This window comes from Tamandua tetradactyla, chromosome 7 (assembly GCF_023851605.1).
Source record: "Tamandua tetradactyla isolate mTamTet1 chromosome 7, mTamTet1.pri, whole genome shotgun sequence".
Lineage (NCBI taxonomy): Eukaryota > Metazoa > Chordata > Mammalia > Pilosa > Myrmecophagidae > Tamandua > Tamandua tetradactyla.
The window spans coordinates 51516343-51543074 of record NC_135333.1 but is presented as its reverse complement, the minus strand read 5'-3'; the positions used below and the strand labels follow the sequence as shown (position 1 = coordinate 51543074).

Here is a 26732-nt window from a genome sequence, read left to right as displayed (position 1 = left end):
ACAGAAAGGGCAAAAAGATAATCAATTTACATTAACAAATCATAAAACATAATAAATATAAACATTATGGGCTATAAATAGATTAATTTACTTGCAGAAAATCTCTAGAAGCGATTTATAATTACATCAGTTACACAACTCTACAAGACTACTGGAACCCAATTTACTATGTTATATGTATGTGTATGTGGAAATAGTCAACACAGTTGAGTAGCCATTATGAATTTGATATTATAATCTAAAAGGTTATGAAAAAGCAAAGATGGCTTTAAGAAAAGTATCAGCTACATGCAACAAAGTGAATGAACCTTGAGGACATTATGTTGAATGAAATAAGCAAGAAACAAAAGGACAAATAATGTATGATATCACTAATATGAACTACCTATAAGGAGCAAACTCTTGAGAGTTAAAATCAAGAGCAAAAGTTATCAGGAGATAGAAAGATGGTAGAGATTAGGCAATTGATGCTTAAGGAATACAGAACGTTTAATAAGGTTGACTGTAAATGTTCAGAAGTGGATAGCACAATATTGCAAGTGTAATTAACAAAGATGAGTGTGAGTATGGTTGAAAGAGGAAGGCTAGGGTCATGTGTGTTATCAGAAGGAAAGCTAGAGGATAAAAACTGTGTATAACTTAGTGAAACCTAGAATGGACTATGAGGGTGGTTAATTGTACAAATATAACAAAGTTTTAACAAGAACGAGAAACAAATGTATGTCACTATTACAAGGTGTTAGTAATGGGTGGTATATGGGAAAAAATTAATGCAAACTAATGTCTATAGTTAACAATATCACTGTAATATTCTTTCACCAATTGTAATAAAGGCACTATACCAAAGCTAAATGTCAATAATGGCAATGTAAGGGAGAGGTATGGGATTATTATGTGTGTGTGTAAGAAATGGGAATGTTCTTATATTAATTATGGTGGTGAATGCATAACTACGTGATGTACACTAGAATGGATTGCATGTTATGTGAATAAAACCCTTTAAAAAAGGAAAAGAAAAATAGCAGACTATGAATTTTAGTGCTCTATGAGATCTCAGAGATTAATATAATATAATCATATAACAAATGGGAAACAGCATGACACAGAGAAGTTCACTGCCTAGCCTAAAGTCACATGGGCAAGAGGGAAGTCTTCTGTTTCTCAAATCAACCTCCCACCACAACAGAAATGGCAATATCTGCATTATAAGTTATATCTGCTACTCATGAAGACTGAACAAACCCAACAGAGGAAAACACTGACAGTTTTTAATTGTGTACTAAAAGTGACTCTATTTAAATGACACACTTTATTTCTAGTCTTATTACCACATTGGATACCATACTAGTGATGATTGCTTCAGCTACGAATAATAAACCAAGAAGTCTATAAGTAAGTCAGGGTAAGTGCAAATGTTCATTGGTATCACAAAGAACCAGACTTCATCTACGTTTTTCCTCCACCACGTTGCTTTCGTTATCATGGCTGCTGTAATTTCAGGAATTACAAACATGTCGCTCCATCATAAATAATGTTCAGGGAATAATGGGTATTCTGATGTAGCTGACACAAAGGATGCATGTGTCAGTGATACAGCTAGATTACGGATTTTATACCCATTTGTTTCAGAGGGCTATTTCATTGAGGTAGCACTGGAAGGATGGAACACAGTGTTAAATAACCAAATACAACATAGCCAGTTTCCTTTCCACCTCTGCCCCCATCACCTAAGAAGATCCCCCAGACCTTTTCACACGGTATCTAAGTTTCTTCATGTTTGTGCACCTGAGCCGCCTCTTTCAACCTCATCTCTATCACTACTCCCCACATTTTACCTCCTTTCCAGCCAAACTCAACAACATGCAGTTTTTCCCACACATTCTGCACTCTTTTATCTCCAGGAAATTTTTTTTTTTTGACCACTTGCACATGAGTTCCTTGAGGATATATCTCGATACCTCTGCATCTACAATATATAAGTGTTCAATGCATGTTTACTGAATAAAATGAATGAGGAGATTATTGTAATAAACCAGAGGAGAGGTGCCTGCTAAGACAAGAACCACGGCATGAAACAGGAATGGAAAGTTTAGGCAGATATCAATACTCATGTTTTACTAACAGAAGAGACCTTCAGAGCCTCATTCAAAGTCTTGTCTTATTTTAGGAAAAGTTTTAGTAAACTTGGTCATCAGGTTTTCTAACCTGCAAAAGATATATATAATTAATGAAGAACCTGAATCATTAAGACAAGACTAAATCATTTATTATTTAATTTCTGTTATACAAGATACAGAAATATGTACTATTTTCAAAAGATTTTTATCCAAATAAATATAAGACTTTTCAAGGAAAAAACACTAGGTTCCTCAGTGATACACCTACAATGACTAAATTTTAGCCTTATACACATTTGAATAGATGGTTTGGTTTTAGTTTTCAGGCTACTTGATAGTGTTTTACCTTCCCAATCTCGTAGAGTTTAGCCGTAGAGATACAGTCAAGAAGAAAAACTATGACCTTTTATTTTTTCCTCATAGCATAGATCACTAGTTCCATCCCTTTCCCTGGTCCACAAGATTAAATTGCTTAACTCTGCCCATGAGGGCCTCGTATCAAAGCATACAATGCCACTAGGCATCTCCTGTCATGACTACAGAAACACCTGAGACAGGACCTTCATTCATTTAATAAATAGCTGAGTATGTACTATATCCCAGACATGGGCAGGGGTCATAACTCACCTGATTAAGTGCTTTAGGAACGACTAAAGCAGAGAATGATGAATGAACACATACATACATACTATCTCATACCAAGGAAAACTAATTCATCAAAACTTCTCAAAGCAATTATATAGTCATTTCAACTCTAACTTTGATTCTTCTAGGACAATTTTTCCTTCACAAATTGATTTTTTCCTCACTATTTATTAATATTAATGTGAATTCAATACTTTGAAATGTAGCACTCTCTCTACATCCATCCAAATCCATACTCTGCTTTTAAGAATTGAATTTAAAACTTGTTTAATGGATCAGTGTTTTTTTATTCTGTCCACAGGATTTTGCTTTCTTTAAGCAGTCTGCAAATATCAAAAATTTGTAAAACCTAACAGTATTTTCAAAATGGATAAAATTAATAGTAAATATGTTAACTAAATGATTAAGAACATTAGTAAAAGAGGTTTTTCAAACAAGTTTCCAAAGAAAAAAATCTATGTATAAGCCACCTCCGTTTTCTCTGTTCTAAGAGAATTTTGCCTAAAAAATAATAAGAAAAAAATCTAAGCATAAAAGCCTTTTATTATCTATTAGTAGTATTTTTCTATATTGAAATGATGTTTCTAGTCAAAATATGATTCCTTTTTATATGTGTGTATATATATTTGTGCATTTATGTATGCATTTGAAAGGCAAAAATAATATTAGTCTATTCTTTGTGTATATTCCAGGTAACGATGATTGTGAATGAAAACATATGAACTGGAAGGAACACTGCAATAAAAAATTCTGACTGTCTGTAAAGATCAAGTGCATGAATTTGACATTTTCAAACAGAATGGGATTAAATTAACCAATTTATATTATCCTGAAATACAGAACACAGCAAGCTTTCATTAAATGTCTATCTTCTGTTTCAGAGGGGAGGAGAATGAGGCAAAAGGAAAAAAAGAAACAGAAGGTAAATATTTGTATCTTAAATAATACCACATTTTCAAAAGTAAATGACAAGCTCTCTGTTTTTTTTGAGATATTGTGGCATTTTTGTTCAATCATTTAAATCCCATGTTCTTCTGTAAAATGAGAAGAGACAAAAAGATTTCTAAGATTTCTTTCAGCTCGACTATTCTATATATAGTCAACCATCCTGTATATCACAGTATCATTTCACATCATCATCCAAAATCATTCCACATAGGACTTAAAGAACCTCATAAGCTTTACTTTTTAACACAGATCATATCAGATTAAAGGAAAAAATTCAAAATGATCTATATTTTGTATCATCTGAGATGTATATTTATAAAATCATATAAAAACACCTTACAGGTGAAAAGGCTGATAAATTTATCAACCGACTGGTTTTAAAATATAGATTAAATTAGTGAAATTGTCAGTATTATAAAACGTAGTTCATGACCTATCTTAGTTTGAAAATCAATTCCTAATTTTCATTTTAGAAGTTTAGTATTTCAAATATTTAAAAACAAAATATTAAAGTATTTCTTCAAAGACATATCCACGTTAGCTTACTTTAAGATATGTAAGTCAGACATATACAATTAAAAAAATGCTTGAAAATGCATTTCTATATATTCCAAACAGACACATGCTATAAATATAGGACCACTTTATATATAAACAGAACTGATGAAGTATATAATCATAAGCAGAAGAAACATGGTCTTTTTAAAAAGTAGTAATATCTACCATTCATTGGCTAAACTATTAATTGGTGCACTTATATTTATTTAGCTAATTCACATAAATAAGAACCATTAATTTTTGTGCCCTAAAATAGGCAGAATCCTTATTTGCTCCTTCTGATTTCTGCCATGAATATTTATATTTTATACTTAAAAGAAAAAAAGATTATATAAATTATTCTCTATATTCGAAATATGTAATGTAGAGGATCTTTACAATGTGGAAAACATTGCTGCAGTCGACGTGGCAAAACCTACCCCTATTCTTGGTTCCTTTTAGTAAAATAGCATGCTTCCAATTTCAGGTTTAAAACACTGGTAATAAGCCTTGTTAACAATGATGCCATCACCTCCTCCTTTTCAGATACCATACCATATCAGAAAAGCAAAAGTATGCATGATAACTCAAGACTCCTTTCCCACAGCTGCTCTTTAGGTGGATCCTTATAAAACTTGAGTGTCTTAAAGTTATCTGAATGTTCAAGCTGATGATGTACCTACCTTCCTTCACTGAGGCTGCCTTCTGCCTTGATGGTGTCACCAGCTCCCTTACAATCTGCAGGACTTGAATCATTGCTGGTTAACAAGCCAAAGACTCCAGCTGCTTCCTCCAGAAATCCAACAAGTTTCATCACAAGAGCTCAGCACATTTCTGCTTTCAAAAAGCTCAAGCACCAACACAGCTCAACTTGAGAGAAATAAATGCTTTGCCTAGCTATCCATGAAGGGTCTGAAGCAGTTAATAAGAAACAACAAAAGAATAGGCTGTATCTTCTTGAAATGATGGAGTCAAACTGATTTCAGCACGTGTGAAAAATATCATCTTCAAAGTCCAAAATATATTACTTTGCAAAGCATTAACTAGTTATAAACAAAACAAAATGCAGGTAATCTTCCATAAACCACTAAGCTTAGTGAAAACATTTTCTCATAGGTCATGACAGAAAAAATTAAATGCTATGCTATAAATTTTCAAAAAATTGGATCACAGATGCCACAGTAAGTTTTTAAAAACACACTCAGGAGTCAACCAGAATACCCTACACTGTCTGAAACCTTAATACTTCTTTTCAATTTCTCAAAAGCCTTGCATTTGAAACAGAAAATAAAATGCAGATAAAAATAAAAATCTCTCTAGCTAACTCCAAGCTCTGCATAAACGACACATCCTGTCTCAGAAAATATCCTCTAAATTCCTTGGCCCCCTCCTCACACATGTACCTCTGACATGCTGGTACATGAATAGAATTCTAAATTTATACCGGACACGGAGAAATCCCAAGCGTAGTTTGCAAATTCTTCGGTCTCACCACTAGAGGCATGGATCAAAGAACTTCAAGTGAATTATAACCACTGTTTCCATCACATGAATTTTAACAGTCAACTTGGAACAAATGCTCAATCAATATTTAATGCCTTTGTTAGTGTCTTATCACTTAGCAGCCCTTCTCAAAGCAAATCTACAGTTAACTAAAAAAGGAAAATAACATTCAAGTTAATACGGTTAAATATGTTATACTGACAAAACTGACTCTCCACTAGGAATTTGTTCCCCTCACTGTACTGCCAACTTCCCTTTCCTATTTTTCTTTCATTTTCATTTATTATTTTGATATTTTTAATACAACATAAAATAACATATTCCAGAACAAATAAAAAGGCTGTTTCTTTGCGTTCAGAAAGTTAAAAGTTTATTTATTATTAATAAATAATTAAGCAACTGAGGTACACAGTGAATAAACCAAGGTCAGAACTAAAACAGAAGACTCAGAACTCAAAATCCTATGCTTTCTCTGCCACCAAACCTCCCTCCTCTGTAAAAATGTATAATATAAAATTCAGAGAAGTCTTCAGTTCTTCAAAGAAGAGGTGCTACAACAAGCGCATTATATACACCAATGATGTATCCTCTATATGGGTGTAAAGAGATCTGTGATACAGACTCATGATAATGTGAAAATACTTGCAAATGAAAACAGAACAAAGCAATTAGCTTAACTATGGATTATCTTTAAAGAGGATGTTTGTACTTGCAAAGTCAATCAGAGAGCTCAGATGGGTCAAAGACCAAGCTTTCTGTTTGTTTGTATTTTTCTTTTTTGCCTTGTGGAATTTTTCATTTAGGATATGGTCCAAGTACCTAAAAGGTCAGAGTCCTGGAACTGTCATAGTAAACCTTACAGTACCAGTTGTGTGATGATTTTTATGTCTGTTTAATAAGAAATGTTTGCATGTGTAGCAGAATTCAGTCTGAGACTTGCTATCAAAAGTGTAGCAGGGTAGTAGGGAAGGAGGCGAAGAATAGTGGCATATCTACCAAAAATATCCTAATATTTGTTAACAGTGAAACTGGTTTAGGTTAGTTCCATTGACATCTTTCCAAAACTGCACATATTCCATCTCCACTGGACCACCATTCTTATCCTTTTTTCTAATGAAATTTTATTGAGTTAAATTCACACATGATAAAATCCATCCAAAGTATACAATCAATGGCTCACAATACCCATTCATTACCACAAACAATTTTAGAACATTTTATTACTTCAAAAGAAAAAAAAAACCCCAAAACATCCCATATCCTTTATCTCTTCCCATTATTGACCTTACTTTGGTGTGGTACATTTGTTACACTTCTTGAAAGGATATTAAGAAATTACCATTAACTATAGTTCACAGTTTGCAATAAGTACATTTTTTTCCTATATACCACTCCATTATAAACTCCTTCTAATAGTGTCGCACATGTGTCCTAGTTAATGAAAGAACTTTTTATCTTTGTATTGTTAATCACAGTCATCATCCACCTCAAGACTCACTGTTATACAGTAGATGTTTTAACCTCTACCTTTCCTTCTAGTGACAAAGATTACTCTAAACTTCTCCCTTCACATTCAGCACTATTTATTATACTCACAATAATGTGCTACTGTCACCGCTATCCATTTTCATGCATTTAAATTCAATTTGTTTATTTTTAAATAATATTTTCCTGTAAGAAAAGTTGCAAGTTTACAGACAAATCATACAAAAAATACAGAATTCCCATATACACCCCTATTATTAACAATCTGCATTTGTTATAACTGACAAAAAGAATATTATTATAATTATACGATAAACTATGGTCCATATTTACATTAGGGTTTACTGTTTGTGTCGTATAGTCCTATGGTTTCGTCTTTTCCATTTTTATTCTACTACCATACATACAACCTAAAATTTCCCCTTTTAACAACATTCAAATGCAATTCAGTGGTGTCCAATCACATTCAGTATTACGCTACCATTACCACCATCCATTACCAAAACTTTTCCATTATCCCAAACATAAATTCTGCATCAATTAAGCATTAACACCCCATCCTCCTCATAACCTATTTGCTTATTCTAATTAGTTCATGTTAATGACATTATACAACATTTTTCTTCTGTATCTGGTTTATTTCACTCATAAAGATATCTTCAAGTTTCACCCATGTTGTCAAATGCATCAGAACTTCACTCCTTTTTAGGGGTGAATAATATTCCATTGCATGTGTATTCCACATTTGCATATCCATTCATCTGTTTGTTTGTTTTCACTTTTTTGTTGTATAATATAACATACATATAAAGCAAAGAAGGAAAAAAGCAATCATTTTCAAAGCACTCTTCAACAAGTAGTTACAGGACAGGTCCAGAGTTTCTCATGGGCTACCATACAATTCTCTCTGACTTTTCCTTCTAGCTGCTCAGAATATAGGAGGTTAGAAGGAATAAATTATCTGTCATCACAACCAACTTTTTTTCTTTTAGTAAAAAATAACATACACAAAAAAAACAAAAAATTTCAAAGCACAGCACAACAATTAGTTGTCGAACACATTCCAGAGTTCAGTATGGGTTACAATTCCATAATTTTAGGTTTTTAGTTCTAGCTGTTCTAAGATACTGGAGACTAAAAGAAACATCAATTTAATGATTCAGCAATCATATTCATTTGTTGAATTCTCTGTAAAGCCACCATCACCTTTGATCTTTCTTTCCTACTCTTTTAGGGGTATTTAGGTTATGGCCATTCTAACTTTTTCATGTTGGAAGAATATGTCAATAATACGGGGTAGGGATATGGAACTAGCTGATATTCTGGATAGGCTGGGCCCTCTAGGTTTCAAGACCTACCTGGTCCAGGGACCCATCTGGAGGTTGTAGGTTTCTGGAAAGTTACCGTAGTTCATGAAGCCTTCGTAGAATCTTATATATTGCCCTTGGTGTTCTACAGGATTGGCTGGAAGGGTTTTTGTTGGGGTTTGGCAAGTTATGATAGGTAGCAATGTCTAACTGAAGCTTGTATAAGAGTGACCTCCAGAGTAGCCTCTCGATTCTATCTGAACCCTCTCAGTCACTGATACTTTATTAGTTACATTTCTTTTCCCCTCTTTGGTCAAGATGGAATTGTTGATCCCATGGTGCCAGGGCCAGACACATCCCTGGTAGTCATCTCCCATGCCACCAAGGAGATTTTTACCCCTGGATGTCATGTCCCATGTAGGTAGAGGGCAATGATTTCACTTACAAAGTTGGGATTAAAGAGAGTGAGGCCACATAAAAGTGACAAAATAGGTCCTCCAACAGTAACTGTTAGGCATACCTCTAGGTATGCTAAGCTTCTCCACTACCTACATAAGTCTCACAAGAATAAACCTCAAGATCAAGGGCTTGGCCTATGGATTTGGGTGTCCCTAATGCTTAACACAGCATCAGGGGATTCGCTGACAGTAAAGTTTAATCGTTCCATATTTTTTTCTCCCATTCCTCAAGAGACTTTGCCAATAATCTTTAATTATATGCTTAATATATTCTATGATGTATCGAGGCATTACATTAAGCTATTCAGGATTAAAGGCCCTCATTCTTATTCTGGGCTCCCTGTTTCAACTGCTCAAATGAACTATCTAGATAGATTGAGTTAGGTTTGCATGCTACAGACAATTTAGGTTCCAGAAAAATAAACCTTTCTTCTTTTAGTCTCAAAGAGTAGGTGTGGTTCTAAAATACAGTCAATGTCTTCCTACCCCTGTATTCTGAACTGCCTTAATCCCAACCCGATCAGCTTCATTTTTATCTCTAAATACCAGGTTATAGATATAAAGTTAACCAATAAACACATTCTCAACAAATTTTAGGAAATCTAAACATCCCCTTAACTCTTGTCCCTCTCCCCATTATTTATCCCTGTTGTTGCAGTGGTGCTGCTGCTGATTTTCCTGTGAAACACAGCCCATAGTATACAACCGCAGTTTTCCCCCTGTAGCCTGGACTTAAACACTCTTTGTACATGAATCAAGCCTTTGAAATGGTTCTTGGAAGAATTTATTTATATTTCTAATCAGTGGGACACAGAGGTCTATACAACCCCTTTTAATCATGTTCTCCTTCAATATACCCACTCATCTTGTTGGACATTTGAAATACTTCCATCTTTTAGCAACTGTGAATAATGCTGCTATGAGCATCAATATGAAAATTCCACCAATTTCAGTTCTTTTGGGTATACACTTAGAAGTGGGAATCCCAGGTCATATGGTAATTCTATACTTAACTTTCTGAGGAACTGCCAAACTATCTTCACAGTGGTTGTCCCTTTTACATTCCCACTAGCAGTGAATAAATGCTTTTGTTATTCCACATCCTCTCCAACATTTCTTATTTTTTTTGTTTTATACTAGTAGTCATTCTAGTGGGTATAAAAGTATAAGTCATTGTGGGGGCCAAGATGGAGGCTTAGTAAGGTACGTGCGTCTTAGTTCCTACTCCAGAGCAACGACTAGGTGAACAGAAACAGTGCAGAACAGCTCCCGGGGCCATGGCAGGGAATGGACGCACAGCGTACCCCAGTCTGGACTGGCTAGTCTGACTGCGAGACTCTGCTGCGGTGAGATCCCCAAGCGGCGCGCGATTCCCCGAGCCGCGGCAGCTGTGGCGGCCGGGGCTCCTCCCTCAGTCCTTCCCGGGCCACTGAGAGTCTCGGACAGGCAAGTTTCCCAAGGCGCGGCGGCTGGCGCCCCTCTTTTGCGGGCGGATTCCTGGACCGGCTACGAGTCTCGGATCAGAGGGCTACACAAGCCGCGGTGGCTGGCGACCGGTGACCCTCCCCCGTGGGCGGCTTCCTGGTCCGGTGGCGAATTCCCCAGGCCGCGGCAGACGGCGACCGACGCCCCACCCCGTGGGTGGCTTCCTGGTCCGGTGGCGAGTTTCCCGGGCCGCTGCGGCCGGCGACCAACACCCCTCCAGGGAGAGGACGGAATTTCCGACAGCGGCAGGGACTGGGTCCAACCAAACACCAATACGGGAATTAATAAAGGAGCCACAGGGTCCCCTCAAGCTGCGGCGGCTGACGCCCCCACCACGCGCGGCCCCCCGGACCAACTGAGAGAATTGGATCGGAAATTCCCAGGCCGCGGAGAACGGTGACCGGGGGGATCCCTTCCAAACACGTGAGACAAACGTGTACCACGAGCGCCACCTACTGGGCAGGATAAGAAAAACAGAACCCAGAGATTTCACAGAAAAATCTTACAACCTTGTTGGGTCCGACACCCAGGGAAATCTGACTAAATGCCCAGACGCCAGCAGAAGATAACGGTCCATGCTCAGAAGATTGAGAATATGGCCCAAACGAACAAACCAATAGTTCAAATGAGATACAGGAGTTGAGACAACTAATGCTGAATATACGAACAGAAATGGAAAACCTCTTCAAAAATGAAATCGATAAATTGAGGGAGGACATGAAGAAGACATGGGCTGAACAAAAAGAAGAAATAGAAAAACTGAAAAAGCAAATCACAGAACTTATGGAAGTGAAGGATAAAGTAGAAAAGATGGAAAAAACAATGGATACCTACAATGATAGATTTAAAGAGACAGAAGATAGAATTAGTGATTTGGAGGATGGAACATCTGAATTCCAAAAAGAAACAGAAACTATAGGGAAAAGAATGGAAAAATTTGAACAGGGTATCAGAGAACTCAAGGACAATATGAACCGCACAAATATACGTGTTGTGGGTGTCCCAGAAGGAGAAGAGAAGGGAAAAGGAGGAGAAAAACTAATGGAAGAAATTATCACTGAAAATTTCCCAACTCTTATGAAAGACCTAAAATTACAGATCCAAGAAGTGCAGCACGCCCCAAAGAGATTAGACCCAAATAGGCATTCTCCAAGACACTTACTAGTTAGAATGTCAGAGGTCAAAGAGAAAGAGAGGATCTTGAAAGCAGCAAGAGAAAAGTATAAGTCATTGTGGTGTTTATTTGGATTTCCCTAATGGCTAATGATTCTGAACATCTTTTCATGTGCTTTGTGGCCGTCTGTATGTCTTCTTTGGAGACCAGTCTAAGTCTTTTATCCATTTTTTAACTGGATTTTTTGGGTTTTTTTGTTCTTGAGTTGTAGAATTTCTTTATATATTCTGAATAATTAAACCCTTATCAGATATGTGGTTTCCAAATATTTTCTCCAATTCTATAGATTGATAGGCCAAGTGTTAAGCTTCAAAGCAAAGCTGTGCTCTTGAATCAATCCCTTTGAGGACTGGATATAGACAAATCAACATTCAAACCCAGCTCCCTCAAACCAAGTTCCCCAACAAATTCTACAGCTCACCAATTTCCTAGGTGGTTCTAAACATATAATTGGTGTTAAATATTTATTGTCCTTATTTTCCAGTTCTATGTGTTTCCGGTTCTTCAGAAATTAACTCCACTCTTCTGGAAAAGATTACATGTTTTGAAAAGTGCTTTCTGTTAGCTTTGCTGTCTCTTTCAATAGCTTTCTCTTTCTTTGCAAGGAAGGAGATTATCAAAGACATTATCATTATCATCTCAACCATTCAGTAAAGACAGGAATGAGCTAACCTTAATGTCATGGCTAGGGACAGGTGTCAACTTGGCCAAGTTGTGGTACCTGTTTATCTAATTGGGCAAGCGCTGGACTGTCTGTTGCAATGAGGACATTTCATAGGATTAGGTCATGATCACGTCAGCTGCATCCACAGCTGATTCCATTGGTAATCAGTCAAAGGGGAGTGAGTGTCTTCTGCAATTAGTGATGTTAAATCTAATCATGGGAAGCCTTTTAAGGAGGACTCAGAGGAGACAGGTTGCATTCCTGCTTTGGCTGGTGAGCCTCTCCTGTGGAGTTCATCCAGGCCATCCATCAGAGTCAACGGCTTCGCAGCCTGCCCTGTGGATTTTGGACTCTGCGTTCCTACAGTCACGTGAGACACTTTTATAAATTTTATATTTGCAAGTGTTCCCTGTTGATTCTGTTTCTCTAGAAAACCCTAACTAATACACTTAACATCATTTAAAACCATTTGCAAAATCTGCAAATCTAAATTCATTTCCCATACATTTCAATTTTCATCACCCCAATTTCCATTGATAATACTGCTGATTTTAAAAACAAAAATTGCATAACCATTTTAAACACACTATTTCACACTGTTGGTCTTTAACAAATATTTTTTTCCATGAACCTCTCTCTACCTTTTCTGTTTTGTTAGAATAAATTGGCTCCAAGGTCAATTTTGGGAGAAACTTGACAAAATATAAAATGAAATACAAAATACAAACTTGACAAAATACAAAATGAAGTGTTTCATTTATACATCCAAAATATGATAATGTTTTAATAAGAGACTTTCTAGTCTCAAGGTTTTTGTGAGGAACAGAGAACACCTCTTAATTATGTCTTAAAGGAGTTTTCAAAAGTGAACAAGGAGTAGTGACAGAAATTAAAGCAAAGGGAAAGAGTTCCTACCTTCCCAGTATCAACCTAGTTAACTGGCCTCTTCTTTTGAGCAGAAACCCCACAGAGTCCAGTGACACTCACTAAAACTGAATAATAAGACTACCACAGGGACTTCCGGAGAAGATGGTGGCTTAGTAAGACGCGCGGATCTTAGTTCCTCCTCCAGAACAGCTACTAGGGGAGCAGAAACGATACAGAACAGCTCCCGGAGCCACGACAGAGATCAAAAAGACAGCATACCCCATCCTGGAACGGCTGACTGGCTGAGAGAACCCGCTCCAGTGAGATCGCCGAGGGGGGCGGAGTTCCCCGGGCGGGGCGGCAAGCGGCCAGAGTCCCTCCCTTCCTCCATCCCGGGCCAGCTGGGAGAATTGGGCAGGCGGTCACCTCAAGCCACGGCGGCTGGTGCCCCTACCACACGCGGTGCCCCGGACCAACTGAGAGAATTGGATTGGAAATCCCCAGGCCATGGAGAACGGTGACCGGGGGGTCACTTCCAAACACGTGAATCCTCAGTCCGGCTGAGAACGGAGCACTCCCCCAGGCCACAGCGGCTGGCGCCCTCCCGCCACGCTTGGTGCCCCGGGCCGACTAGGAAATTCGGACTGACGCTCTCACAGGCTGTGGCGGCCGGCGACCCTCCCCGCGTTCGGACCCCCGGGCCAGCTGGCACTCTTCCAAGCCGCTTCAGCTGTCAAACCTCCCCCACGGCGAGAGTTTTCGAAAGTTAAAGGACCCACAGCACCTTTTACTGGTGGGAGCCACAGACAAACGTGTGCCACGAGCGCCACCTACTGGGCAGGATAAGAAAAACAGAACCCAGAGATTTCACAGAAAAATCATTCAACCTGTTGGGTCCAACACCCAGGGAAATTTGATTAAATACCCAGACGCCAGCAGAAGAAAACGGATCATGCTCAGAAAACTGAAAATATGGCCCAGTCAAAGGAACAAACCAATAGTTCAAATGAGATACAGGAGTTGAGACAACTAATGCTGAATATACGAACAGAAATGGAAAACCTCTTCAAAAACGAAATCGATAAATTGAGGGAGGACATGAAGAAGACATGGGCTGAACAAAAAGAAGAAATAGAAAAACTGAAAAAACAAATCACAGAACTTATAGAAGTGAAGGATAAAGTAGAAAAGAGGGAAAAAACGATGGATACCTACAATGATAGAGTTAAAGACACAGAAGAAAGAATTAGTGATTTGGAGGATGGAACATCTGAATTCCAAAAAGAAACAGAAACTATAGGAAAAAGAAGGCAAAAATTTGAACAGGGGATCAGGGAACTGAATGACAATATGAAGCACACAAATATACATGTTGTGGGTGTCCCAGAAGGAGAAGAGAAGGAAAAAGGAGGAGAAAAACTAATGGAAGAAATTATCACTGAAAATTTCCCAACTCTTATGAAAAACCTAAAATTACAGATCCAAGAAGTGCAGCGCACCCCAAAGAGATTAGACCCAAATAGGCGTTCTCCAAGACACTTACTAGGTAGAATGTCAGAGAAAGAGAGGATCTTGAAAGCAGCAAGAGAAAAACAATCCATCACATACAAGGGAAACCCAATAAGACTATGTGTAGATTTCTCAGCAGAAACCATGGAAGCTCGAAGACAGTGGGATGATATATTTAATTACTAAAAGAGAAACACTGCCAACCAAGACTCCTATATCCAGCAAAATTGTCCTTCAAAAATGAGGGAGAAATTAAAACATTCTCAGACAAAACGTCACTGAGAGAATTTGTGACCAAGAGACCAGCTCTGCAAGAAATACTAAAGGGAGCACTAGAGTCAGATACGAAAAGACAGAAGAGAGAGGTATGGAGAAGAGTGTAGAGAGAAAGAAAGTCAGGTATGATATATATAATACAAAAGGCAAAATGTTAGAGGAAAATATTATCCAAACAGTAATAACACTAAATGTTAATGGACTGAATTCCCCAATCAAAAGACATAGACTGGCAGAATGGATTAAAAAACAGGATCCTTCCATATGCTGTCTACAGGAAACACATCTTAGACCCAAAGATAAACATAGGTTGAAAGTAAAAGGTTGGGAAAAGATATTTCATGCAAATAACAACCAGAAAAGAGCAGGAGTGGCTATACTAATATCCAACAAATTAGACTTCAAATGTAAAACAGTTAAAAGAGACAAAGAAGGACACTATATACTAATGAAAGGAAAAATTACGCAAGAAGACATAACAATCATAAATATTTATGCACCGAACCAGAATGCCCCAAAATACGTGGGGAAAACACTGCAAACACTGAAAAGGGAAATAGACACATATACCATAATAGTTGGAGACTTCAATTCACCACTCTCATCAATGGACAGAACATCTAGACAGAGGATCAATAAAGAAATAGAGAATCTGAATATTACTATAAATGAGCTAGACTTAACAGACATTTATAGGACATTACATCCCACAACAGCAGGATACACCATTTTCTCAAGTGCTCATGGATCATTCTCAAAGATAGACCATATGCTGGGTCACAAAGCAACTCTTAACAAATTGAAAAAGATTGAAATCATACACAACACTTTCTTGGATCATAAAGGAATGAAGCTGTAAATCAATAATAGGCCGAGTGCCAGAAAATTCACAAATACGTGGAGGCTCAACAACACACTCCTAAACAACGAGTGGGTCAAAAAATAAATTGCAAGAGAAATTAGTAAATATCTCAAGGCGAATGAAAATGAAAACACAACATATCAAAACTTAGGGGACGCAGCAAAGGCAGTGCTAAGAGGAAAATTTATTGCCCTAAATGACTATATCAGAAAAGAAGAAAAGGCAAAAGTGCAGGAATTAACTGTCCACTTCGAAGAACTGGAGAAAGAACAGCAAACTAACCCCAAAGCAAGCAAAAGGAAAGAAATAACAAAGATTAGAGCAGAAATAAATGAAATTGAAAACAATAGAGAAAATCAATAAGACCAGAAGTTGGTTCAATGAGAAAATCAATAAGATTGATGGGCCCTTAGCAAGACTGACAAAAAGAAGAAGAGAGAGGATGCAAATAAATAAGATCAGAAATGGAAGAGGAGACATAACCACTGACCTCACAGAAATAAAGGAGGTAATAACAGGATACTATGAACAACTTTACGCTAATAAATACAACAATTTAGATGAAATGGATGGGTTCCTGGAAAGACATGAACAACCAACTTTGACTCAAGAAGAAATAGATGACCTCAACAAACCAATCACAAGTAAAGAAATTGAATTAGTCATTCAAAAGCTTCCTAAAAAGAAAAGTCCAGGACCAGACGGCTTCACATCTGAATTCTATCCAACATTCCAGAAAGAATTAGTACCAACTCTCCTCAAACTCTTCAAAAAAATCAAAGCGGAGGGAAAACTACCTAATTCATTCTATGAAGCCAACATCACCCTCATACCAAAACCAGGCAAAGATATTACATAAAAAGAAAACTACAGACCAATCTCTCTAATGAATATAGATGCAAAAATCTTCAATAAAATTCTAGCATATCGTATCCAACAACACATTAAAAGAATTATACATCATGACCAAGTAGGATTCATCCCAGGTATGCAAGGATGGTTCAACATAAGAAAATCAATTAATGTAATACACCATATAAACAAATCAAAGCAGAAAAATCACATGATCATCTCAATTGATGCAGAGAAGGCATTTGACAAGATTCAACATCCTTTCCTGTTGAAAACATTTCAAAAGATAGAATACAAGGGAACTTCCTTAAAATGATAGAGGGAATATATGAAAAACCCACAGCTAATTTCATCCTCAATGGGGAAAAATTGAAAACTTTCCCCCTAAGATCAGGAACAAGACAAGGATGTCCACTATCAACACTATTATTCAACATTGTGTTGGAGGTTCTAACCAGAGCAATTAGACAAGAAAAAGAAATACAAGGCATCAAAATTGGAAAGGAAGAAGTAAAACTATCACTGTTTGTAGACGATAGGATACTATACGTTGAAAACCCAGAAAAATCCACAACAAAACTACTAGAGCTAATAAATGAGTACAGCAAAGTAGCAGGTTACAAGATTAACATTCAAAAATCCGTAGCATTTCTATACACTAGTAATGAACAAGCTGAGGGGGAAATCAAGAAATGAATCCCATTTACAATGGCAACTAAAAGAATAAAATACCTAGGAATAAATTTAACTAAAGAGACAAAAAACCTATATAAAGAAAACTACAAAAAACTGTTAAAAGAAATCACAGAAGACATAAATAGATGGAAGGGCATACCGTGTTCATGGATTGGAAGACTAAATATAGTTAAGATGTCAATCCTACCTAAATTGATTTACAGATTCAATGCAATACCAATCAAAATCCCAACAACTTATTTTTCAGAATTAGAAAAACCAATAAGCAAATTTATCTGGAAAGGCTGGGTGCCCTGAATTGCTAAAAACATCTTGAGGAAAAAAAACGAAGCTGGAGGTCTCACACTGCCTGACTTTAAGGCATATTATGAAGCCACAGTGGTCAAAACAGCATGGTATTGGCATAAAGATAGATATATCGACCAATGGAATCAAATAGAGTGCTCATATATAGACTCTCTCATCTATGCACATTTGATCTTTGATAAGGCAGTCAAGCCAACTCACCTGGGACAGAACAGTCTCTTCAATAAATGGTGCCTAGAGAACTGGATATCCATATGCAAAAGAATGAAAGAAGACCCATATCTCACAACCTATACAAAAGTTAACTCAAAATGGATCAAAGATCTAAACATTAGGTCTAAGACCACAAAACTTACAATTGGAGGCGGTTTTATGGACCTTAAACCTAAAGCAAGAGCACTGAAGAAAGAAAGAAAGAAATGGGAGCTCCTCAAAATTAAACACTTTTGTGCATCAAAGAACTTCATCAAGAAAGTAGAAAGACAGCCTACACAATGGGAGACAATATTTGGAAATGACATATCAGATAAAGGTCTAGTATCCAGAATTTATAAAGAGACTGTTCAACTCAACAACAAAAAGACAGCCAACCCAATTACAAAATGGGAAAAAGACTTGAATAGACACCTCTCAGAAGAGGAAATACAAATGGCCAAAAGGCACATGAAGAGATGCTCAATGTCCCTGGCCATTAGAGAAATGCAAATCAAAACCACAATGAGATATCATCTCATACCCACCAGAATGGCCATTATCAACAAAACAGAAAATGACAAATGCTGGAGAGGATGCGGAGAAAGAGGCACACTTATCCACTGTTGGTGGGAATGTCAAATGGCGCAACCACTGTGGAAGGCAGTTTGGCGGTTCCTCAAAAAACTGAATATAGAATTGCCATACGACCCAGCAATACCATTGCTGGGTATCTACTCAAAGGACTTAAGGGCAAAGACACAAACGGACATTTGCACACCAATGTTTCTAGCAGCGTTATTTACAATTGCAAAGAGATGGAAACAGCCAAAATGTCCATCAACAGAAGAGTGGGTAAACAAACTGTGGTATATACATACGATGGAATATTATGCAGCTTTAAGACAGGATAAACTTATGAAGCATGTAATAACATGGATGGTCTTAGAGAACATTATGCTGAGTGAGTCTAGCCAAAAACTAAAGGACAAATACTGTATGGTCCCACTGATCTGAACCGACATTCGAGAATAAACTTGGAATATGTCATTGGTAACAGAGTCCAGCAGGAGTTAGAAACAGGGTAAGATAATGGGTAATTGGAGCTGAAGGGATACACACTGTGCAACAGGACTAGATACAAAAACTCAAAAATGGACAGCACAATAATACCCAATTGTAAAGTAATCATGTTAAACACTGAATGAAGCTGCATCTGAGCTATAGGTTTTTTTTTTTTTACTATTATTATTACTTTTATTTTTTTTCTCTATATTAACATTCCATATCTTTTCCTGTTGTGTTGCTAGTTCTTCTAAACCGGTGCAAATGTACTACGAAACGATGATCATGCATCTATGTGATGATGTTAAGAATTACTGATTGCATATGCAGAATGGTGTGATTGCTAAATGTTGGGTTAATTTCTTTTTTCCGTTAATTAATAAAAAAAAATAAACAAAAAAAAAAATAAGACTACCACAGCATAAGGACAACGCATATATGTATGTTTTAAGTCCCTGAGTGATTCCAATACATATCCTAGTGAAAAAACAACTGTTATAAGCATGTTTTATTACACAGTGCAACAGTAAATGTATCTGACAACATGTTCTAATATACGTAACTGAGCTGCACCCAGTTTAAAATGAAATGTCAAGATTACAAAAAACAAAAAGGAACTCTTCCATTTTAGAGGAGAGTAATGAGTCAAGATAAATAAATAAAACCCATAAATCCAGATTAGATATTTGACCAGAAAAGGGAAAGGGGGAATATATAACACTGTGGGACAACTCATGAAATGTGAGAATTATTTGTTTTTCATGTAATATTTTCCTAAGTCTGAAATTATTTCAAAATAAAAAGTTAACTTATGACTACATATCCCAATATATGTACATTTATTTGTTTATAAAGGATATATATTTATTAAGATTTATATTCATTTACATCACATAAAAATCATTTAAAAAAATAAGATTTTTAAAGATGAGAGTGAAAATAATTACACATTTGTGTACCTCTATGACTAATGTTATATTTTAGTTAACTCTGTGTATGTACACACATACACACACACACAACAGAAGATGGATATAACAGTTTGTTTATTTAATATTTTTTCCTTAGTGGACTCCTGCACAGATAATTGGTTTAATCATAATCCTTAGTTCATGATACACCCTTGTCATTGATGTGTGGTCCAGTTTCTTTATTCACTCAACTATATAAATATTTTAAATAATAAATATCACAAGGAAACCATGCAAAACAGAAGCTAGAATCGTCACAATAAGTTACATCTAACCTACAGTTTCCCCAACCACTAATTCATCCCACTGTTCCTCCCACACAATGTAGTTATCACACTGAATCCAGCATTTATCATTCCCTTGATTTTTTAAATATATATTTTATAATCACCCACACACACACACACATATTCTCAAAAAAAACCTTTTTTGTTATAGTTGTCTATAACTTTATAAAGCTTTATGTAGTCTTGTGGTAATTACATTTTTTCTTAATATTGTAATGATGATACTTTTTCATACTGCTGTAGCTTATTTGTTTTGATTACTACATTTTATTGTGTGACTACAACACATGCATCATTTATCTACTCTCCTGTTGGTGGTCATTTGGATTATTTCCAGGTTTTGCTATTGTGAACAGTTCTGTTATGAACATGTTTGTTCATCTCTTACACACATGCAAGCATTTCTCTTGGGTTTATATCTAGATTTGGGACAGGTAGCTATTATGGTATGTGAATGTTCTGTTTTAGGGAGTAATACACCAAGTTGTTTCCAAAATAGTTGCACCAATTTATACTCACAACAAAAATTAGTAACAGATCTTGGTTAAACACTCAGAAATGCTTCCTATTGGCTCATACTCCAAAATTTTTACCAATCAAAAGGATGTAAAACGGTCCCTCATGATGGTCTTGGTTTGTATTTCCAGGACCACCAAAGATATACAACTTTTTCACATATTATTTTGGCCCTATCAGTTTTTTTCTTCTTTGAAAATCACTGTTCATGTCTCTTGCTCATTTTTCCACTGGTTATTTGTATTCCCCTTAATTGATTTGTAGGGGTTATTTATATATTCTTGATTCTAATTCTTTAGTCTAATTCTTTGTCAATTGTGTGTGCTTTCCAAACATCTGGCTACTAATTTATCTTTTCAACTTCTTTAATGTGTCTTTTGATAAGCAAAAGTTATTAGTTTTAACAGTCAAATATTATCAGTCATTTCTTTTATAATTGATGCTTTTTGTCTGATTTAAGAAAATTTTGTTTCACATAAATCTGAAAGATATTCACCTACATTTTCTAAGTGTTTTAAAGTTTTGTTTGATATTTAAGTCCTTATTATCTGGAGTTGATCTTTTCATATAGTGTGACTTAGAAATCCAATTTTTACTATTTCAACATAGACAATCATCTGTTCAAGCCCCAACATTATCAGTCATGCCTCTTCTGTTACAGACAAAATCCATTATGGGTTTTCTGACTTCATTATTATATCCCAACCATCAGTTTGTCTATTCCTGGGCCAATACTATAATGTCTAATTGTTTTTTACTTCATGTTAAGTCTTGATGTCTGATAGAGGAAAACCTCCCTCTTTGATATTTGTCAGAAGAGTCCTACCTATTTTTGATCTTTTATCTTTTCATTCTTTACATATAAACTCTAGAATCGCCTAATAAATTCCATGAAAAACCCACTGGGATTTTTATTTGAATTTCATTAGATGTGTATGTCAACAGGAATAAATGATATTTTTATGTAACAAGGTCTTCATTGTACATTTAAAAACGTACATTGTCTGCAGTTTTTAGGTTTTCTTAATCTCTTTAAAGCTTTATAATTTTCCCTTACAAATGTTGAACATCTTTTGTCAGATTTATTTCTAGTTGTTCGATTTTCTCTGATAGAATTGTAAATGAACTCTCCTCTACAATTAGCTTTTTGCTGCTGCTGCATAGACATGCAACTGGCTTCTATATAATAGTTTGATATGTAGCTACATTGTTGAACCTATTTGTTGTAATAATTTATCTGTAAATTCTTTTGCTTGTTTCTATATAAACAATCATAAGTCACCTACCATGCCCAGAGAACCAGATTTGATTCCTGGTGCCTGATCATACCAAAAAACAAAACAACAACAACAACAAAAAATCATATCATCTGTCAATGATAAATACTTCATTTTCTCCTTTCCAATCCTTATAACTCTAACCTATTATTCTTGCTTTATTGCACTGGCTACAAATTGTGAATAAAGTGGTTCTAGTAGGCATACTTTTAATATTTTTTATATAAAAGGGTACTTTCAGCAATACCTAATTTATGATAATGATGCTTCTAAATCCTTTATAGATACTCTTTTTCAAGGAGAAATTCCCTTCTAGTACTGATTTGGAAGGTGATACAATTTTTAAATGCTAATATTTAGAATAGACCACAATATCAAACCTTGTAAGTACAGAATAAAACTTAAACTGAAAAATTTACAAGTCACCTTAGAAACATGAGAGAGGACACATCCCAATCAAAATGGCAGAGTGAGAAGTTTCAGGATCTATCTTCCCAAAGAAGCTTTGAACAAGCAACAAGAACTGACAAAAACATATTTCTCAAAGTTTCAGAAAACACTCAAACAATTGCAGTAACAGGGCAAACATTAACTCAAGAAAAAGGTCATTTAAATGTGGCAGGATCTCCTAGTGCCCTGGTTGGCCCCTTGCCATCCGTCACCAGCTCAGCACAAAGCTGGCCACATTCCCAGTGTGGATTCCTAGCCCCAGTTCCAGAGGAAAGAAGGTAACACTTGTGCACATACTGGAAGTATGTATGTCTGGCCCAATCTCTCTGGTGGTGGCCTGATGGATTCACTGTCCCAGAATTTGCCCTGCATGTAGAAAGCAGTTCGCATAGCTCTCCTATAGTCGAACAGTCAAGTCATGCTGCCTGGGGGAAAGGATTGTTGACTGTTGGACATACAGTATAGTACCTGGGACCATGAAGATACTCTTTCATCATGGTATCCATATAAATGAAGGATTTCCTAAGGCCAAATACTCATATCATGGTCAGGTTCATGTGTCAACTTGGCCAAGTTGTGGTACCTGTTTGTCTGGTTGGGCAAGTGCTGGCCTATCTGTTGCAATGAGGACATTTCATAGAATTAGATCATGATCATGTCAGCTGCATCCACAGCTGATTCCATTTGTAATCAGTCAAAGAGGAGTATCTTCTGCAATGAGTGATGTTTAATCTAATCACAGGAAGCCTTTTAAGGAGGATTCAGAAGAGACAGATGCTATTCCTGCTTCGGCTGGTGAGCCTCTCCTGTGGAATTCATCCAGACCTTCTATCGGAGTCATTGGCTTCACAGCTTACCCTGTGGATTTTGGACTCTGCACTCCCACAGTCACGTGGGACACTTTTATAAATTTTATATTTGCGAGTGTTCCCTGTTGATTCTGTTTCTCCAGAGAACCCTAACTAATACATCTTGGTACCAGGAGTGGTTCTTAAGAAACAGAATCTTAAAAATGGATTTTCATGAATGGTTTTCTACTCTGACTGGACTCAAAGACACTAAGAACTCTGATTCCCATAATCAGAATGACACTCCCAATCCATGCATTGAGTTGGCAAAAGAGATAGTGAAAATAACACCATTCTATTCTCCTACTGCTTCGCTTGTACAAAGCCAGGCTCTGGGGGATAATGTTCTTGACACCTTTACAGAGTTTTGCAGAAATAAGAGGTATAGAGATGTTGGTTGGTTGTTGTTAGATACACTGACTTCATTAAGGAGTGAAAGGGATGGGCTTAAGGCTTCAAACGAGAAGCTGAAGCGCCATCTAACAGATGTAGACGTTTCTATGAGTATCCTGAAGGAAAATCTTATTTCCTACAGCCATAGACTTGAGATCTCTGAAAAGCAGACTCAGAATCTTACTGTTAGAGTAGCAACTTTACAACGTAAACTGAAATCTCAATCTAGCATGGTGTCTGCCATTAAAGTGAGGGCATTGACTGGAAAGATGTGGGACCCTGCAAGATGGGATGGCGACATATGGATTGATAATCATGTCAGGGGTGAGGTTGAAACCCTAGGTCATGCTGAGTCTTCTCTAGATAACCCTGTAATAGTTTGCCCTGAGGACAAAACCGCCCCACCTCCAGCCTGCCTTGAGGAGTTGGGCACCCAACCTCGTACTGAAGGGATTAGCCCTAGAGTGATTAATCCTGTTTCAAAAGATAAAACTGCAAATGAAGGCCCTGAAACAAATGGCTTGGAAGATAATTCTAATTCTTTTCATGACCCGCCCCCACCACCCCTCATTTCTTCCAGACCTATGACTAGACTAAAGTCCCAACAGGCCCCTAAAGGTGAAGTACAAAGTATAACACATGAGGACGTACATTATACTCCGAAAAAACTGTGTGAGTTTTCCAGTTTATATAGACAAAAATCAGGGGAATATGTGTGGCAATAGATTTTAAGGGTGTGGGATAATGGTGGGAGGAATATAAGGCTGGATCAGGCTTAATTTATTGATATGGCCCATTAAGCAGAGATTCTGCATTCAATGTTATAGCTCAAGTGGTTAGAAAAGGTATTAACAGTTTGTTTGGATGATTGTTTGAAACATGGATAAAAATGTGTCCAACATTACCTGAGGTTGAAATGCCAGAACTGCCCTAGTATAATGTAGATGAGGGGATCCAGAGGCTTAGAGAGATTGGAACATTAGAGTGGATTTATCATGCAAAGCCTGCTCTTACACCCCAGGAATGTCCAGAGGATGCACAGTGAGAAATAAATTCGTGATACTAGCACCATCATCCCTAAAGAGCTCTGTGGTTGCACTTCCCTGTAGATCAGATATTACTGTAGGAACTGCTGTCATTGAGCTGGAATCCTTAAAACACAATGGGGATGACAGAATCCCGATTCCGCAGAAGCCAGGTGGCAGCACTTAATTAATTGCCCAAGACAGGGTAGACATGACTATTATAATAGACAGCAAGCTCAAAACAGGAGTCAAAATTATATGACTCACAGAGATTTGTGGCATTGGCTAGTAAATCATGGGGTATGTAGAAATACAATAGAAGGGCAGTCTACTAAATTCTTGTTCGACCTGTATAAACAAAAGAGTTATAGGTCAAGTGAACAGAAGTCCAACCTGAATTACAAAAACACAGAGTCATGGCCCCTTAATCAATTTCCAGACTTGAAAGAGTTTATAGACCCAGAGCCCCTTGAATGAAGGGGAGGCCAGGTCCCTTTGGGGGAGAACCCTGTTACACTACCACAAATTTATACTGTTAATCTTCCTCCAAGCCATCCCCAAGGAGACCGATGGCCTTTTACCAGGGTAACTTGCATTGGGGAAAAGGAAATTATTAGATATTTCGGGTATTATTAGACACTGGCTCAGAAGTGACATTAATTCCAAGGGACCCAAAATGTCACTCTGGTCCCCCTGTCAGAGTGGGGGCTTATGGAGGCCAGGTGATCAATGGAATTTTAGCTCAGGTCTGCCTCACAGTGGGTCCAGTGGGAGCCCGGACCCATTCTGTAGTTATTTTCCCAGTTACAGAATGTTTAAGTGGTATAGATATACTGAGCAACTGGCGGAATCCCCACATTGGCTCTCTAACTCGTGCAGTGAGGGCTATTATGGTGGGAAAGGTCAAGTGGAAGCCACTAGAATTACCCTTACCTAGCAAAATAGTAAATCAGAAGCAATACCGCATTCCTGCAGGGATTGCAGAGATTACTGCCACTCTTAAGAACTTGAAGGATGCAGGGGTGGTGATTCCCACCACATCCCCATTCAACTCTCCTATTTGGCCTGTGAAGAAAACAGATGGGTCTTGGAGGATGACAGTGGATTATCGTAAGCTCAACCAGACGGTAACTCCAATTGAAGCTGCTGTTTCAGATGTGGTATCATTGCTTGAGCAAATCAATACATCCCCTGGTACCTGGTATGCAGCTATTGATCTGGCAAAGGCTTTTTTCTCAATAGCTATTAGTAAGGACCACCAGAAACAGTTTGCTTTCAGCTGGCAAGTTCAGAAATATACTTTCGCTGTCCTACTTCAGGGGTATATCAGCTCTCCAGCCCTATGTCATAATCTTGTTAAAGAGAACTTGATCATTTCTCCCTCCCACAAAACATCATACTGGTTCATTATATTGATGATATCATGTTGATTGGATCTGGTGAGCAAGAAGTAGCAACTACTCTAGATTTACTGGTAAGGCATTTCCGTGTCAGAGGATGGGAAATAAATCCAACAAAAATACAGGGGCCTTCCACCTCAGTGAAATTTCTAGGTGTCCAGTGGTGTGGGACATGTCGAGATATCCCTTCTAAGGTGAGGGATAAGTTGCTGCATCTGGCCCCTCCTACGACCAAAAAAGAGGCATAACGCCTAGTTGGTCTTTCTGGATTTTGGCGACAACATATTCCTCATTTAGGTTTGCTACTCTGGCCCACTTATCTAGTGACCAGAAAAGCTGCTAATTTTGACTGGGGACCTGACAAAGAGGAAGCTCTGTGACAGGTGCAGGCTGCTGTACAAGCTGCTCTGCCACTTGGGCCGTATGATCAAGCAGATCCAGTGGTACTGGGAAGTGTCAGTGGCAAATAGAGAGCCTTTGGCAAGCCCCTATAGGAGAATCACAACACAGACCCTTAGGATTTTGGAGCAAAGCCTTACTGTCTGCTGTAGATAACTACTCTTCTTTTGAGAAACAGCTTTTGGCCTGCTACTAGGCCTTAATACAGACTGAACGAT

General features: G+C 37.3%; 1 protein-coding gene across 3 annotated transcripts in view; it reads right to left on the bottom strand.

The window, feature by feature from the left end:
• USP6NL (USP6 N-terminal like) overlaps positions 1–26732 on the bottom strand; it is a 261997-nt gene that overhangs the window by 169757 nt on the left and 65508 nt on the right. Inside the window, exon 1 of one of the 3 annotated variants that reach the window (XM_077169442.1) lies at positions 4931–10343. The exons of the other annotated variants lie outside the window; for them this stretch is intronic. Coding sequence (XP_077025557.1) covers positions 4931–5003 — 73 coding nt within the window. The 5' untranslated portion in view covers positions 5004–10343. Of the gene's footprint in view, positions 1–4930; positions 10344–26732 lie in introns of those variants that run through there. 3 annotated transcript variants of the gene reach the window in all.